This window comes from Oryctolagus cuniculus, chromosome 3 (assembly GCF_051225735.1).
Source record: "Oryctolagus cuniculus isolate XC-2025 breed Fujian yellow rabbit chromosome 3, ASM5122573v1, whole genome shotgun sequence".
Taxonomy (NCBI): domain Eukaryota; kingdom Metazoa; phylum Chordata; class Mammalia; order Lagomorpha; family Leporidae; genus Oryctolagus; species Oryctolagus cuniculus.
In genome coordinates this window covers 169937036-169955543 of record NC_142869.1, presented here as the reverse complement: position 1 = coordinate 169955543, position 18508 = coordinate 169937036, and the positions used below count along the sequence as shown (strand labels likewise).

The 18508-nt window shown below is 42.5% G+C and overlaps 1 protein-coding gene across 2 annotated transcripts in view; it reads right to left on the bottom strand.

Annotated features, from left to right (window-relative positions):
- The window catches only part of LRGUK (leucine rich repeats and guanylate kinase domain containing), a 121767-nt gene that overhangs the window by 87884 nt on the left and 15375 nt on the right, over nt 1-18508 (bottom strand). For both annotated transcript variants that reach the window (XM_002711985.6, XM_089328642.1), the window contains exons 5-7: nt 13673-13754; nt 4462-4586; nt 828-971 (exon numbers count right to left, since the gene is read on the bottom strand). In XM_002711985.6, coding sequence (XP_002712031.3) covers nt 828-971; nt 4462-4586; nt 13673-13754 — 351 coding nt within the window. The remainder of the gene's footprint in view (nt 1-827; nt 972-4461; nt 4587-13672; nt 13755-18508) is intronic.

Sequence of the window (18508 nt, the reverse complement as noted above, 5' to 3'; positions counted from 1 at the left end):
TAAAATCCCCTGGCATCTTCACTACAATACATGGTTTTTAACTACGGCTTTTAAGCTATGTTGTACAGCAGACATCTTGAACTTACTCCTCCGGGCTGAAATTCTGTACCCTCTGAGCAGCATTTGCCCAGCTGCACCTCCCACCATGACCCCAGTCCTCTCTTTGAACAGCGGGCCTGGGCAGCACGGAACTGAGGCTGTTTTCCTGCCTTCGATCTCCCTGCCCTGACATTTCAGACATCCCTCACGCCATCATGCTACACAAGATTTTACAGGAGCATTACCTACTGCAGAAAAATCGCATGACTATGGATGCGGCTTTAACCTTTAAAACAATGTAATCAGAAATCAACCAATTTTCAAAACTTAAGAATTGCAATTTTTTAAAAAGTCCATCTGCAACTACTGCTCTGGGAAATTTGCCAGAATGACATTTTTAAAATTTTATTTTATTTACTTGAGAGAGAGAGAGAGAGAGAGAGAGAGAGCAAGTTCCAGCCTACTGGTTCGCTCCCCCACTGTGGAAGAGCCAGGAACTCAATCCCAGTCTCCCAGGCTGGTAGCAAAGACTCAGGTACTTGAACCACCACCTGCTGCCTCGCCAGGTCTGCTTTAGCGGGCAGAACCAGAACTCAAGGTTCTCTGATACAGGATGTGCGTGTCCCAATCCATGTCTTAACCACCATCCCAAATGCTCACCCTCAGCATAACAATTCTAAACTGACATGTAACGCGAAAGTCCTTGTGAAACCAGTAATGGGGTGTTTGTGCTACGCCTCTGCTACCCCCTTCTGCAGACAATGAAACCACGGTATGTAATACATTACCTTATTATCTTCCAGGTGGATCACTTCCAGAAAGTCATGATTCTCCAAGCCCTGGAGACTACTTATTTGGTTGTGGGACAGATCCAGATTCTGCAGGGCTTTCAGATCTTCTAAACCCGTGAGCTTCTCAATCTGGTTATTGCTCTACAATGGACAACATATACTTAATATTGAAAGGCCTCTTGCAGGAAAAGTTGTAATGTCAAGTTTTCATTCAGAATACTGCCCCAAATCTCTTACAATATCACTAAGGCATTCTCTCACCTTCCCTTCAACTCCATTTCCACCTCTCTCAATTCACACACACACTCACTCCAGTAAGAAATCCCAGTTTTTGAGGTGGAACACTAAAAATATAATATTTTCATCAAAGTTAAAGCAAGGTGAATACTCAAATCAGCAGGAAAGACAAAAGGCTAGTTGATATAAACTTTTACTATTTCATATGTGAAGTCTAATGGCAGCATAGCTCCACGTCTATCTTTAGAAATACAGATTAAATGAAGTTCTTTCATCACCATCACAATAAAACATTTGAATGTTGAATTTCCCAGACACACTTTGCTCTCAGAAGCATCCTAAATATAATCCCTTCTTATCCCAAGAGCGATGGTAATCTGTCACCTTGGGAGCCTCCAGTTATCTTGTGCTGTTACATGGTTCTCTCATCTTAAATCTAGCCTGGACCTCCAACCTGACTTACCCAAAAGAATATGGCAGGGGTGGGCATTGTGCCCACCAGTTGGTATGCCCACATCCCATACTGGAGTATCAGTTTGAGCCCTGGCTGCTACGTTTCCAGTCCAGCTTCCTGCTAATGCATTCTGGGAGCAAGTGGATGGTGGGCTGAGTGCTTGGGGTCCTTGCCACCCAACAGCAGAGACCCAGATGGAGTTCCTGGCTCCTGGTTTCAACCTGGCCCAGCCTACGTGCTGCAAGCATTTGCAGGGTGAACCAACAGAAGGAAGACTGATCCATCTTTCTCTCTCTTTGCCCTGCCCTTCAATTAGACAAAAGTAAACATGTCTTTGTTTGTTTGCTTGTTTTTAAGTTCTGGTTCCTCTACATCCTCATCTACCAGTACCAAGTTCAAGATGTAGAAAAGCCTGGCAGCTTAAGTTTTTAGGAGTGCTGAGCTACCATTTAAGATACTGTATTCCAGCTACTCTGTAGAGAGAACGTGCAGAAAGTCTTCATGGAGATGAAGTCGCATGGACAGAGGCCTTGAGACTAAGTAGACAGAAAAATACAGCCACCCGGCACCTCAACTAAGCCAACCCCCAATGAATATCCTAGCTGAATGCAGCGCCCGGAAGAACCAACCAGCTGAACGCAGCTCAGACTATAGAAGTATTAGCTGGTACATGGTTATTTCTCCAAGTCATCACAACTGAGGTGGCTTCTTATGCAACAATAAAAAATCAAACTAAGTTCTTAAACAATCCATACATAAGCATCTTCTCAGACAAGAACAAAACAAAGATTCAAGACTAAAACACTGTCCTTTTTCCCAACTTCCATGTACTAGTAACAACAAATGAGAGTGAAAACAATAATTTGTTCTTTCCTGGTATTTTCTAACATACTCATTATTTCTTGGGTTTTTTAGCTTTGAAGTATAAGAAAATGCCATAGTAAAACTAAATGTTTAGTTTGAGAATCACTCCTGAAAGTAGCTATCTAGTTTCTGTAGAAATAGTTCCTACTGCTTGTTTTATAATAATTAGCACAGAAGAAACTTTTGGAAAGAAGCTATTTTCTTTCTTAAATAAGTGGAATTAGAAACATGGTCAAAGTACCAGTTTGAGAGGGAAAAAACATGCATCCTTAACTAAGTAGAAATGAATTTGTAACTGTCATTGCTTGCTAAGAAGTTAAGTGACAGAACAGCCTACCAGCAAACCACGTTTCCCTCTTAGATTTATCACAAAAGTTGCCATTTGACTATTAAAAATCATTTAAGTTTGGTGAATTGTTCTTCTTTCTCTAAATTGTAAAGTTAACTACTGTCAATAGAAATAAAAAAAAAACAGTTTTATGATTCATGAGTTTAAAATATAAGCACTGAAAACTGTTGAAACAAGTGCATAGCATTAATTTTATAGATTTAATTAAAATGTGGGAAAGAAAACCTTCCTATTCTCAAAAATTTTAAGGAAAATGAGTGACAGCATATTCTCTATTTTTCTAGTCTATCTTGGATGCTAGGACTGGAGATTGGAAACAATGTCCCTATTTGTAGAAAAAAAAAATATTGTGAGCTTTTCCCAAAAGCTACTTGAGACAGAATGAAACAAACTCTTAGGGTGAAGGTGCTCTTACTTATGAGTTCAATTCTCACCTCCTATCTCTTTCCATTCAACACGCTCCACTTAAAATGAATGGAGACATCAACACAGAACAGATACATGAAGAAAAGGATAAGGTCCTAACAAACAACAAACTAAATAGGACATACTTCCAATAATCCTTCAGAACACCATACTTCTAAAATGTGACTTTCTATTTTGAAATTTTCAACACAATTTATCAAATTCATTTTTATTTATGCTTTACTAACATACGTTAGCGGGTAGAAAATCTTAAACTTCAAGTGAATTATTAAACCTTTGCATTCTTTAAAAAAAAAAAAAGATTTACTTATTTATTTATTTGAAAGGCATAGTCACAGAGGGAGAGAGAGAGAGAGAGACAGAGAGAGAGATCTTCTACCTGCTGTTTCACTCCCCAAATGGCCGCAACAGCCGGGGCTGGGCCAGGCCAAAGGCAAGAGCCAAGAGCTTCCTCCTGGTCTTCCACATGCTATTCTAGTCTTTTTATATTTAAAAAAAATTTATATTTTTTAAAAAATTGTAGGGGCTGGTACTGTGGCAGAGTAGGCTAAGCTTCTATCTGCAGCACCACCATCCAACATGGGCACCAGCTCAAGTCTCAGGCTGCTCTTCTAATTCGGCTCTCTGTTGATGGCCTGGGAAAGCAGTAGCAGATGGCCCAAGTGCTTGGGCTCCTGTACCCACGTGGGAGACCTGGAAGAAGCACGTGGCTCCTGGCTTTGGATCAGCACAGCTCCAGCCATTGCAGCTATTTTAGAGTGATTCAGGGGATGAAAGATCTCTCTCTCTCTGCCTCTGCCTCTGCCTCTCTCTAATTCTGCCTTTTAAATCAGTTAATTAAAAAAAAACAGATTTAATCAAGAAAGATAATCAAATTAAGGTAATATGGAGAATTACAAAATTTTTTTTAAAAAATTTGGCATACAGAGATTATTTTTATCTATGGGGTAATATGCAATGTTTCATTACTTGTGTACATTATATAATATTCAATCAGGGTAAATATATTTATCCTTTCAAGCATTTAAAATTTCTATATAATGAAACCATCCAAAATTGTACCTTCTAGGTTTTCTTAAATAGAAAAATACACAATACTTTATCTATATCTCTGCACTATTCAATAGAACATCTCATTTTACTTTAGTATGAAATATTGATATCATACACATTCATGCTAGAAAACTGAAGACGGTAACAACTTGTAAAAGAATTAGCTCCTTACATATTTTAAAAAGCCTCGTCACAAGTGATATTAAAACATGGCTACTCTACAAAGAGCAGCGCTTTGTTAGACTCACCAGACACAGTATTTTGATGGGTAATGTGGCTAAGCCATTAATTTCTGTGATCTTGTTGTTGGCCAAACTAAGGTGTGTTAGACTGCAGCACATCTCTAGTCCACCGATCTCTTCTATTGCATTGTCTGTATATCACGGCTATGTTTAAGGAAAATGTTAGTAAGAGCATTTTGAAGAAAATCAGGTACCAATGTCAAATCACCATAGAAAAATCAGACGATAGCTTAAAGAAGTAGTATATGCCCAATATAGGATGAACACACTAAATCTTGAATTATTTTTCATATTAAAATTATAGTCTATATGAAATTAATTGTTCTATAAAAAAAGGCATGGTTTTTGAATGTGCTCGGTTGCATCTCTGACATGGTGGCTGGAGCTGCCTCCTTGCAGTGTGTTCTTTGCTTCATGAACGGCTCAGCCGCCTGCTCTCAGGCAGGCCTTCTGGTATCAGATCTGCCCTGCGGGGCAGCCTGCGGTATGCTGTCATCCTCACGGCGAGGGTATCAGCCACGGGACATGTCAATTGTAGCAAATGGGTCCACCAGAGACAAACACCCTGCTGTAGATAGCAACGACCCTTACTACCTATCTTCATTGGCTTCTTTTCTCCCAACATGAGGCTTATACTCTGCCACAATTTCCTTAAATGTCCGTTAAGTCCCCATTCCTTGGGGCTGGCGCTGTGGCGCAGCAGGTTAAAGCCCAGGCCAGCACCGCCAGCATCCCATATGGGCTCTGGTTCAAGTCCTGGCTGCTCAACTTCCAATCCAGCTCCCTGCCAATGTGCTTGGGAAAGCAGTGGAAGATGGCCCAAGTCCTTGGGCCCCTGCATCCTGTAGGAGTCCTGGAAGAAGCTCCTGGCTCTTGGCTTTGGATAAGATAACTCCAGCTGTTGTAGCCAGCTGGGGAGTGAACCAGCAGATAGACCTCTCTCTTTCTCTACCTCTCTGTAACTCTTTCAAATAGATAAATCTTTAAAAAAAAATGCAAAAAAGAAAGAAAAAAAGTTTCCATCTGTGTTCCACCCAGTCACCTAAAACTTCTATTTCGAAGTCATTGAATCCATTCAACTCTGTCCTTAGTCTCTTGGGCTGGGTTCTAGGATCTAATGCCACTTCCCCAAAGAAGCTCAGTTTTCCTTCTCAAAAAAGCCTGTAACATCACCATTCCTCAGCCACGTATAATGCGGAGTGTATCCATATCACAAAGACATATGTTTGCCCCACTGTTATTTGTAATGATCGCACCTCTACTTCTTACTAGCTGGGTGTGATTTAACTTCTCTCTGCTCAGATTTTTCATTAGTGAAGTAGGGATAACACCAAGCTGATATTAAGGTAAAAACTTGAATCTGGGGCTGGCACTGCAGTGCAGCGGGTTAAGCCAAGGCCTGAGATGCCGGTATCCCATATTGGAGCAGCGGTTTGGGTTCCCGCCGCCTCACCTCAGATCTGGCTCCCTGCTGATGCACCCCGGAAAGCAGCAGAAGACGGCCCAAGTACTTTGGCTGCTGCCACCAATGTAGGACCATGGGTGACGCCTTAGCCACTGCATCATTTGGCGAGTGAACCAGTGGATAGAAGATATCTTTCTTTGTGTGTGTGTCTATTTCTGTCACTCTGCCTTTCAAATAATTTTTTTTAAGTTCAATTATGAGGAAAAATAGAAAATGAGTGCCACTGAGTTATAGAAACCCTATTTCTGAACAGTTGTAAGGCACTGACATCGTATTACTGAATTATAACCACATGAGGCATGGAACCATCTCCTCTACCACTTGGCCAACTGCAAAGAAATGGATGATTCAAAACAGGAACTGAATCTGGACAGACCTAAGCAGAGAAACAGGTAAATAAGGCTCTAGAGCAGAACACATTGCTGAATGTACCAGAAATTCCTGGGTTGTCCTCACTGGTTTCAGATTCGATCCTCGGGCTGAAGCATGGCTCTGCTTGTGGCCAGTAAGCGTTCTCAGATCTACTTCTATAAGCTCCTTCTGGAACAGCCCTAACAGACAGACATTTCAGCTCACATTCACTGTCCTTTCATTCTCGTTTTTTGGGGCTGTTTAAATAATTCTGGAACTAAAACAAAGGCTCTGTCTTTGGAGATCAGGGCGGCAGCAGATGAGAAATGTGAAATACAGGAAATAGGATACTAAACTACCTCCCCTAACTATAGATGAAATAAGATACCTGTGGAACAGGCAATCACTGGCAACAACCAGGCTAGGAGAAGTGCAAGTGGCTGCCCATCTCATTTAGCAGAGAGAGCAACAGTGTCTAAGTCTCTTCTCAGGAGCCTGGTCCCGGCAGCTCTCCAACCACAACCACGGCGCAGTGCTCTGCGTCACCGCAGCGTGAACTGGAGGCTGTGGGTGGCTGGGTCAGAATGCTTTTCCCATGCTAAGCAGGCTAAGATGGAAAACTAGAAAGGAGGAATCCTAAAACTTTCCAGAGGTATCAGGAAGGGAAAGGGAAAGCTCACTTATTTTTTCCACGTTCATTTCCAAAAAACACAAAAGGCTAACCGAAGTACATTCAGCCTGTTCTCTGGGCTTGACTACCACATGTGTTTTGAAATCAACATTGCAACAACAGAAAGGAGAACACAGAGGCCTCACTGCGATGCTAGCCGTCATGGCACTGGCACACAGGTTACGGAACTGGCATAATCTCAGCTGAGGAATGTGCACTCTCAGAAAAATCACCTCCTATTTCTCAAAGCTTTGCCTCCTTTTACATCTCAAGCAACTTCAGACACTATACACTAATCAGGCTTCTGAGTGGAGAATACTTCTAAGAGAGGCACAGTAGCTGTGCCCTTTAACATCACCTGTGACTACCAGCAATGGCAACGGTCAACACGCGGGACTCTGGGCGGGAACTGTGGAGTAGCAGGTTAAGCCGCTGGCTGCAACGCTGACATCCCGCACAGGTGCCAGTTCATGACCTGGCTGCTCTACTTCCAATCCGTCTCCCTGCTAATGTCCCTGGGCCCCAGTATCCATGTGGGAGACCCAGATGAGGCTTTTGGCTCCTAGCTTTGGCGCTAGCTGATGCGGCCATTTGGGGAGTGATGAAAGATCTCTCTCTGTTGCTTCTTCTCTCTCTGTAACTCTGACTTTCAAATAAAATAAATAAATCTTTAAAAAAATATATGCAGGACTGGGCCATACAGAGCTCTGAGTTTCCCGTTAGCTTTCAAGAACACCTTAATCTCCCCCATCTCCCATTTTCTTATTTTAAGAACTTTCATCAAATGGTACTTGCCCTTTCTCCTAAATTATTCTTTCATGTTCTTTCACAGGTCTTGGAACTTTCTGATAAGAAGAACTATAATCTGATAAGTCACCAAGCTATTATAATGAATTCATTTACTGGGTTAATCCTCTTAGGTATATTTTAATTTTAAAAGACCACTATCAAGAAAAAGAGACTCAAAGAATCAAAACCATCATATTGCATTCCAGCTCTGAAGTTTCACCATTATGGGACTAAGTCTTTTACAGTGGAATTGCAGGTCCTTGTGGAAACTGACTGAAGGAAAGCTGTGGCACTTAAGTGTAACTTTACAACTAGGGAAAAAGCCCAACAATGTGGTTTTGCATTTTGGCGCTGCTGTTAGTGGTTCACAATACTTGACATGAATTATTCACTAGTTCAGTATTCACTCATTCATTTTCTACAATCATAAAATACGGTTTGGGTGTATAGAAAACAGTAACTGAGAAAAAAGTGGGATATTCATCACAGTTCTTGTAGTGGAGAGAGCCACATGATGGCTTCAATCAAAACCAATCCTAAAAGATCTATATCACCTAACCACTGAAAAATGTTCTTCACTATAGGAGTGAATCTAAGAAATAAAATCAGGAGGTTAGCACTGTGGCACAGTAGACTAAGCCTCTGCCTGCAGCACTGGCATCCCGTATGGGCACCAGTTCGTGTCCCGGCTGCTCCTCTTCCGATCCAGCTCTCTGCTTATGACCTGGGAAAGCAGTGGAAGATGGCCCAAGTGCTTGGGCCCCCGCACCCATGTGGGAGACCCAGAAGAAGCTCCTAGCTCCTGGCTTCTGGCTTTGGATTGGCCCAGCTAATAGTTAATAATTTATTCTGAAGTAGTAATATAAACTATTACAATCACATTGTCATTATTACTAGCTTGGTTAACTGATTTGTCCTTATCTGAAATAATTGTTTTGAAATAAATTGATTCAGAATTTTCAGGTTACTTAATTTTCACGTAAAACTGGGTTAAGCTTAATACATGATTCATCATCGGCCCATGCACAGCTTGCTTTTGTTTATTTTTAAAAATACAATAAATGAGAGTATCTGGGTTCAATTTCTGGCTACAGCCCAGCTGCGGCTTCCCACCAGTGCAGCCCTGAGGGGCAGCAGTGATGGCTCCAGTAGTCGGGTTCCGTCCACCCATGTGGCAGACCTGGACAGCAGTCCCAGCTCCTGGCTTTAGCTCAGCCTTGCAAGCATCTGGGGAGTGAGTCAGCAGAGAGGAGCCCCCCCCGCCCCGCCCGTGCCTCTCAGATAAATAAATAAGTAAACAACGGATTTCCTTGAGACTATCCCCCAACTTCAGCTCAAGAAAAAGACCATTGGCAACAATTTAAATCTATCTCTGCATACTTCTGCTGAGTTCTTAAAAAAAAGTTTTATTATTTTGAAAGGGAGAGAGAGAGAGAGAGAGAGAGAGAGAGAGAGAAACGCTTTTCTATCCAATGGGTTACTCTCCAAATGAGGCCAGGAGCCAGGACTCTGTGTGAGTCTCCTACGTGGGTAGCCAGGGCCCAGGTACTTGGCCCATCTTCCATGGCTTTCCAGGAAGCTGGAGCGGAAGTGGAACAGCTGGTACTGGAACCAGCACTCACATGGGATGTAGGTGGCAAAGGTGCTACAACTCCTACTGAATTCTTAACATCTGCCTCTCAGGAGATAATCCTTATACTGAATTGTCTGTTTTCTCTTCCCTTCCTGTTTTAGTTTATATCTAAATTACATTTATTTTTTACTAAGATTTGTCCTTATTGCTTCATGAAGGTGTATTTCATTCACTTTCACTAAGTATGATACGTTATTCTGTGAGTATTCCATAATTTGTTTATGCTTTCTGTTTAAATAAGCATTTGGGCTGTTTCAGCTTTTTGCTATTACAAGCAACACCACTGTGTACACTGCTATATAAGCCTCCCAAATAAATATATACCAGACTTTCCATGTGTAGGAGTTAAAGTACTGGGTCATAGTGAATTAGGGTGTTCAACTTTAAAAGACAATATGAAATTGTTTTCCAAAGTCACTGAACTAATTTTATGGCCATGAACCAAGTTAAAAAAAAAAAAAACTACTTGATGCACACATGTTCCCCAACACTTGGTGTTTTGAGGTTTCTTCAACTTAGTCAATTGAATACATGATACAGTATCTCACGTGGCCTCGAGTTGCATTTCTCTGCAGAGAAATGAGGCTTACATTTCTTCATACATCTGTTTGTTGGCCTTTTCCACTTTATTTCTGTAATTTTTAAAAACATCTTTGCCCATCTTCTTGCCCAGGGGTATGGGATATATTTCTCTTCAGTTAGAACTTCAATATCCCTCAGTAAAGTAAGATGTTTCCCATACAGATGTTATACATTTTTAGTAAGATTCATATCTGTTGCTTTTGTAAGTAGTGTCTCCTTTTAAAATTATGTTTCCTATTTGTTGAACTTTTAGATATAGCAATTTATTGCAAGTTCTTTTATATATTCTGCTGCTAAATTTGTCATTTGCAAGGAATGACTTTTATTTTCTCCTTACCAATATTCCATCTGCAATTCCTTTCTCTTGTCTTACGGTGCTCCCAGATCTCCAAAGCAATGATGGGTAGATATGGTTAATGGTGGACATCCTCGCCTCTTATCTAGTTTTAAAGGAGAATGCTTACACTATATCCTCAATGGGGATAAAATTTGTTTCAGATGTTTGTAGAGATTATTCCTCAAGCAGAGAAAATTCCCTGTTGCTGGTTTCCGGGGAACCTTGTTGTGAACGAGTGCTGGTCTTCATGGCATTTTCTGTCTCTGCTGAGTGCCCAGATCTAAGGATCATAGGGTGTCCTTCTCTTCATCTGATAATGCAGGTGGTGACATGTATAGATTCTCTAATATTTAACTGACCTCACATATTTGAGATAAACCCAACTTGGTCCCAGAATATATTCTTTTAATGCACTGCCAGGTTCAGTTGCTCATATCTTGTTAAGGATTCTTACATCAATATCATGAGTGAAATGAGCCTGTCATTTTCCTTTCTCCTACTGTTCATTACTGTTCATTGTCTGGTTTACATATCAAAGTAAACTCATTAGAATGAACCATGAACATGCCTTCTATGTTTAACGCTTGAAAGGATTTGTTCATTATTGGAAGCTCCATTCTTGAACGTTTGGGTCTGTTGGGGTTTTTGTAGAAAGATTGTTAATTAATTAATTTAGTTCACTGTTCATTTGCAACAAGTTGCTTTCACAGTTACATGACTACTCAGGGCAGCAAAACCTTTTTCTAGTAATATCATCCGTTGTATCTAAGACTTCAAATATACTGGCATGAAAGTCGTTCAGAAATTCTCTTATCTTTTTAATCTCAAAGTTCTCTAGTCTTTTGAGAAGCCATCTAATCCAGTGATTTCCCCAGAGATTAATTTATAACTTTGCCAGATATGTTTTTGTTCTCAGCTGTCCAGACCCAGCCAAGTGCAGTAAGCACCATGCAATGCACGTGAACAGGAGAAGAGAGAAGGAGAGCATCCGGTACTGTTGAGAAACGAGCCTACCAGCTCTGGGAAACTGCGTTAGTAATGGTGCCATGTTGCACTCTAATTACGCGTCCGTCTTCTGAATTTCAATTTGTTCTGAGTAATAATTACCACTGCTTACACTTCAATGATAAGACTCAATTGCTACATCTAATGTCAAGCTTAAAAAAAAAAAACTAATTCCTTTCTTCACAATGCATGGCATTCATAAAGGTAAAATTAGTTTTTTTACATGGAAAGCTAAACTTACAGGGAAATTAAGTTTCTCATGATAAAAATGTTTTAAACTATATCCTCCAGTTAGAGTCCAAATGCTGTGGGGTCTAGCGGGCAGTTCCATGCTGCACATGCAATGTTTCTCTGGGACAGAGCTTCCTACGTCAACCGCACCACTGCTGTGCGACACCCGCAGTTCAGGGTACCCTGTGCCACTGCAAGGCCTCCTGGATGCCTAATCCCCTCTGGCTGCCAGGAGATTCGGGTCAGCTGACTTCAAGACCAGGTTTCTCAAGCTTTAGTGTGCCTCCAGTGGCCTGGGGGTCTTATTAAACGCAGATTCTGATTTCCAGGGTCTCGGCTGGAGCCCAGGGCTGCATTTCTAAGAAGTTGCAGGCGCCCCTGCTGCTGCTCTTCCTCAAACAGCACGACCTCTTCCACGTGACCAGGAACGAGCAGCTTTCTGAGCCAGACGGCTTCCGGGCTACCAGACTCTGTCTCTGCAAATTCAGTGCACGAGACGGCCAAGTGCGAAATCCACGCTCCATGCAGAGATGCTGTTCTCCTCCGGGTTGTCATCAAAACTTCCATCACTTTCCGATTTCTCCAATGAGCTGCAGCCAGGAGAAACTGTCCACTTCGAGGGCACCATCTAAATGTCCACTTAGCACTTGTTTTCACACGCAAGTTCAAATGGCATGGTACTATGCTCTCAGCTTCCCATCAATATGAATAAAGGATTTTTCTATAAAATATGCCCTTAATAAACTCTGTAAAATGTCCCCCATTCTCCCCACATTCCCGCCGTATGACAAACACACTATGAACCAGCTACTGCCACATCCAGGGACAATCAATTCATGCCTCTTTATGCCCTGAAAAATCTTCAGGTGGGCAGAAGGGTACCTGCTGAGAAGGCTTGCTCCCTCATCACCCAGAGAACAGCCGTCTCTGGCTCATTCAAATCCACAGGACCTCAGTTAACCCCATGGTCACACAGACAGTGAAGCTGACTTTGAAGGAGATGATGCATTGTTTGCCTGGGAGCCAAAACGCCCTGAAGCTGGGCGCAAGTGAGAAGTCCTTTTTTTTTTTTTTTTTTTTTTTTGAAAGCAATAGAATAATCACTGATTTTTCTTATGACCACATCTGGATTTTCAAATACTGATTTTATATAAAATAGAGCCAAGTCTAAATAAATTTAAAGACAGGAGTTAATTAAAACAGAACGACTTCTCTGTTCTAGAATTAAGAACAAGCTTTCAGGGGTGGATGTTTGGCCTAGCAGTTAAGAAGTCCGCTGGGACACCCACTGCCTATATCAGAGTACCTGGGTTAGAATCCAAGTTCCAGGGCCAGCGGCGCTGTGGCATAGTGGGTAAAGCTGCTGCCTGCAGTGCCGGCATCTTATATGGACACCAGTTCAAGTCCTGGCTGCTCCACTTCTGATCCAGCTCTCTGCTATGGCCTGGGAAAGCAGTATAAGATGGCCCAAGCCCTTGGGCCCCTGCACCCATGTGGGAGACCCAGAGGAAGCTCCTGGTTCCTGGCTTCGGTTGGGCACAGCTCTGGCTGTTGCAGCCAACTGGGGAGTGAACTAGTGGAGGGAAGACCCCTCTCTCTCTCTGCCTCTCCTTCTCTCTCTGTGTAACTCTTGACTTTCAAATAAATAAATAAATCAAAAAACACAAAAAGAATCCCAGCTGCACTTGTAATTCCAGCTTCCTGCCAATTCCAACCCTGGGGGCAGCAGGTGAAAGCTCAAACAGCTGGTTCCTGTCACCCATATGTGAGTCTCAGAGGGAGCTCCCACTTCCTGCTTCAACCTGGGCATTGTAGCCATCTGGTGTGAACCACAGAATGGCAGGTCTCTTGTTGTCTGTCTCTGCTTCTCTAATAAAAATAAGAAGAAAAAAAAGAAGCCCTCATTTATTGCAAGAATTACCGCCTCACTGCTCGTCAGCAGTAAGATGCCTTTGGCAAGCTTCAATTTGCAGTTTTGCTCTTGGTAAATAAAACATCTTCTCATTTTGAGAACGTCCATTCTTAACCATGTAAATGAGCCACATTTTTCTAGTAAATGGCATATATCATACTATTTCATCTAATCTGGTACACTGTCTTCAATGGATCTATAAGTATTAACCAAATTTTCCCCGTTACTCATTCAAAGGATACTGTCCAAAATTAGTTTTGTGAGGGCATGGTATGCTGATAAGTCGCACATTTCAGAAATCTGGTTGGAGGAAAAATCCACCTTCTGGTGAGAGAAAGGGAACAGTATGTCACGCTTTACTTTTCATTCATATTCACCACAGTAAGCAATCGCACATGAGAGAAGCCTTCCTGGACACCGAGTTAGAGTTAGAAGTCATCACGGAAAGAACGCTAGGGTTAGCACAGTCACCTCTTCTATTCATTTTCTAACTGTGATCCTCATCTGTCCATGTTGAGGGCTACTGAGGAGAGCCCCTGCTATGGCCCACAGCCAAAGGGCTTTATATCCCCAAAGCTACTCGCTCCACTTTCAGCACTTAGTTAGTTGTGTTTAGTTTTCTGTCAAGATGTACCCCAATTTCACCCCAACTTACCACCATTCCCTTCATTTTCTCTAATGCCCAATAAGCTGTGTTCGCTTAGTTTATATGCATACCTGGTTTCCCACTTCTTCATCTCTTGTGTTTCTGTCTCAGTATATTCTCCCTTCACATCCCCTAAATGCAAGAATAGTCTTTCCTATTCAGCCTTCAGGCCATCCCTCTTCAACTTCATATTGTTTCCCAAAACGGACTATTTTAGGAAAACATTTTCAACAACATCTGTTGTTCCTCATCAACACCATGAGACTAAAAACAACATTAAATAACTTTCATTATTCACCTACCGGCAAAAGATAAACGTTATTAAAATAAAAGAAAAAAGGAAAGCAATGGGCAGATGTTGTGGTGTAGTGCACAGGGTTAATTCTCCACCTGAAACACCCATATCCCACAGTGAAGTGCTAATCTGAGTTCCTGCTACTCTACTCCCAACACAGGTCCCTGCTAATGTGCTTGTAAGCGTGGATGATGGCCCAAGTACTTGAGTCCGTGCCACCTGCATGGGAGACCTGGACAGAGTTCCTGGCCCTTGGCTCAGTCCAGCCCAGTCCCAGTTGTTGCGGCCGTTTGGGGAGTGAACCAATGGATGGAAAAGCGCTCACTCTTTCTTGCCCTTGTTCTTGCTCTGAGTGTGTCACTCTAGCTTTCAAAAAAAATAAAGGGCTAAGCTTGTGATTATAAAGAAAATTAAAAGTATGTCATTGTAAAAATTAAAAGAAAAATAAGGGGCCGGCGCTGTGGCAGAGTGGGCTAAGCTTCCATCTGTAGTGCCAGCACCCCATATGGGTGCTGGTTCATATCCCGGCTGCTCCTCTTCTGATCCAGCTTTCTGTTACGGCCTGGGAAAGCAGTGGAAGATGGCCCAAGTGCTTGGGCCCCTGCACCCTTGTGAGAGACCCAGAAGGAGCTTCTGGCTCCTGGCTTCAGACTGGCCCATCTCTGGATACTGTGGCCATTTGGGGAGTGAACCAGCAGATGGAAGACCTTTCTCTCTGCCTCTCAGTCTGTAACTCTACCTCTCGAATAAATAAGTAAAATTTAAAAATCTTAAAAAAAAGAAAAATAAGAAAAGAAGGAGGGAGGGAGAGAAGTAGCATTATGCTTTTAAAACTGTACACATAAAATACATGAAATTTGCTGCCTTTTATGAGTAAAAAATTAAAAATTAAAAATTAAAAAAATATTTAAAAAGCATAAAAACTCAAGTTTTTGCAATGCTTTACTGATAATTTGCTGGGCACACTAATCACTTTCTGGAAGACTACCAGTTACAATAAACATGGTTCTTATCTTCACATGGCCTTTCAATCCGTGGTTCCACCCACACTCACCCCTCAGTTACCAAGGGTACTATAGCATGTGTTAATATCAAACACTTTAAATACTAAAACTTTTAAATGCTAAAAAAAGAGAAAAATTTAAAAACAACAAGTAGCAAGAGTAGAAAACTGGTTAAGCTGGGCCAGCACTGTGGTGCAGCAGGTTAAGTGGCCACCTGTGACACTGGCACCCCATATGGGCAACAGTTCAAGTCCCAGCTGCTCTTCTCCCAATCCAGCTTCTTGCTAATGTGCTTGGGAAAGCAGCAGAATATGCCCAAGTGCTTGGGCCCCTGCACCCACGTGGGAGACCTGGATGAAGCTCCCGGCTCCTGGCTTCAGCCCTGCCCAATTCTGGCAAGCCCTGGCCGTTAGTGGCCATTATTGGAGTGAAGGAGTGAGTGGATAGAAGATCTCTCTCTCTCTCTCTCTGGCTCTCCCTCCCTCTGGCTCTCTCTCTCTGAAACTCTCCCTTTCAAATACCTAAACAAGTCTTTATTGAGAGAGAGAGAGAGAGAGAGAGAGAGAGAAGGAGAGACAGACCAGCGTTGTGGCATAGAGGGTTAAGCAATGGGATACTGGTTTGAGTCTCAGCTGCTCCATTTCCAATCCAGCTCCCTGCTAATGTGCTTGAGCCCTACATCCACATGCGAGACTTGAAAGAGGCTCCTGGAGCCTGGCTTCAGCCTGACCCAACCCTGGCTGTTGCAGCCATCTGGGGAGTGAACCAACAAGTGGAAAATCTCTCTCTTTTGCTCTTCTCTCTCTGTCTCTCCCTCTCTGTGTAACTCTGACTTTCAAATAAATCAATAAATATTTAAAAAAGAGAGAGAGAGAAAACTGGGTAAGTCAATTACAACATAGCAACAGGACTACATTCATTGCAAATCATGTGAAGAAGCAGAAATGTGCAAATGAAAGTCTTAGGCAGGGGCCGGTGCTGTGGCACAGTAGGTTACTCCTCCACCTGTGGCACTGGCATCCATATGGGTGCCGGTTCTAGTCCTGTCTGCTCCACTTCCAGTCCAGCTCTCTGCTGTGGCCCAGGAAGGCAGTGGAAGATGGCCCAAGTCCTTGGGCCTCTGCACCCACATGGGAAACCAGGAAGAAGCTCTTGGCTCCTGGCTTCAGATTGGCGCAGCTCCAGCCATTGCAGCCATCTGGGGAGTGAACCAACAGAAGGAAGACCTTTCTGTCTCTCCCTCTCACTGTCTGTAACTCTACCTCTCAAATAAATAAATAAAATCTTAAAAAAAAGAAAGTCTTAGTTAAAGATCAGAACATGAAATTTATACACGTAAGAGGACACCTGACAGCCATGTAAAATTCATACTATGAAATAAGTCAGTTTGGCATGATGTGTATTAAGTTTAACATTTACTCTTTTATTCCACATAATGATAGAGTAGAAGTGAACTTATTACTATATGGGCTTACTTATCAATACTTTTCCATCAACACCTTTCATGCTTGTGCCATAGCACAATATAGAGGTACTTCAAAATGTCTGTGAAAAAATGGAAATAAGTTTATTTCAGTGCAAAAAATTTTGAAATCCTTACATACTTTTTGTCATCATATGCATTTTCCATGACATTTTTGAAGACCCCTTGTATGCAGAGATTTCAAAATATTTTATATTGAAATAAATCTATCTTTTAATTCCATTTCCCACAGACCCTTTGAAGTTCCCTTGCATTGATCCAATTACACCTCTCTCTGGGCGATATGTCAATACAGGCTGAGTATCCTTAACCCAAAAATGCAAAATCTGAAACTTTCTGAGCACCAACATGCTACCGTAAGCAGAAAATTCCACCTTGGAAAACTTCATGCACAAAATTAGTTACAAATACTCCATAAAGTTACCCTCAGCCTAAGTGTACAGGATATACATTAAACGTAAATGAATTTCTTGCTTAGACTTGGGTCCCATCTCCAAGATATCATTTATATGCAAATATTTCAAAATCCTAAAAAAATTCAAAATGCAAAATACTTCAGCCAAAGCAATTTGGATAAGGGATATTCAACCTGTCCCACACCTTCTAAGTATCTATGCTACTAGGTTGGCTGAGAGTCCTCAAAGGGGTTATTATATTACTCTGACTCCCACTGGAATCCGGAGCTTATGGGAAACGTCCATCAAATAAAATTAACATTTTTTTCACCTCACTAAGAGCAAAAACATACTAAGAAATAAAAAAAGTGCCCGTAAGCCCTTGCTCCTCAGGAAATGCAATGGGTGCCACGAGCCTCACAGATTCGGAAAGCACAGGAGGTCGAGCCTCTCAGGAGTGCGAGACGCAGCACACAAGTCTGACCTCCTGGGAAGACATGGCCTTGGGCTCGCACAGGTTGGGTTCAGTCCTAGCTCTCTTACCTCCTAGCAGGTTAAGCAACTTGTCTGTACCTCAAGGTCCTCTTTGGTAAAACAGAACTGCCCCCACGGCTTCACTGGGAGGATTAGACAATGCACTGGCACCCCCTGGAAGTGGCCGGAAATCAGTCTCAGGCGCCACGCTCTACCTGCCAAGCCAGGAACCCATGGTCACAAGGACCACGGGCGATTTGGGTGCACATGAACAGGGCAGACCCACCACTCTGGCACAGCGATCTGCTTCACAGACCAACGTCCACAGACAGTTCTTTCCGCTTTGGAAAGGCAAAACTAGGTGCAGGGAAGCCAGAGTGGAGACTTGAAAACATTGTCTTCTAAAAGAAGGAAAGAAAGGTCAAATAAGTGGAAGTAAGTGGGCAAAGTTTGAGCTCCTAAGAAATATTTAAAGATTTGTCGCATAAAATTTTTCATGGGGCCGGCATTGCGGTGTAGCAGGTTAAGCAGCCACTTGCATTATGTGGTTTGAGTCCCAGATGCTCCACTTCCAATCCAGCTCCCTACTATTGTGCCTGGGAAAGCAGTGGAACATGGCCCAAGTGTTTGGGCCTCTGCACCCACATGGGAGACCTGGATGAAGCTCCTGGCTCCTGGCTTCGGCCTGACCCAGCCTTGCCCTTTGCAGCCATTTGGGAAGTGAACCAGCAAGACCCACTCTTGCTCGCTCGCTATCTCTCCCTCTTTAACTCTGCCTTTC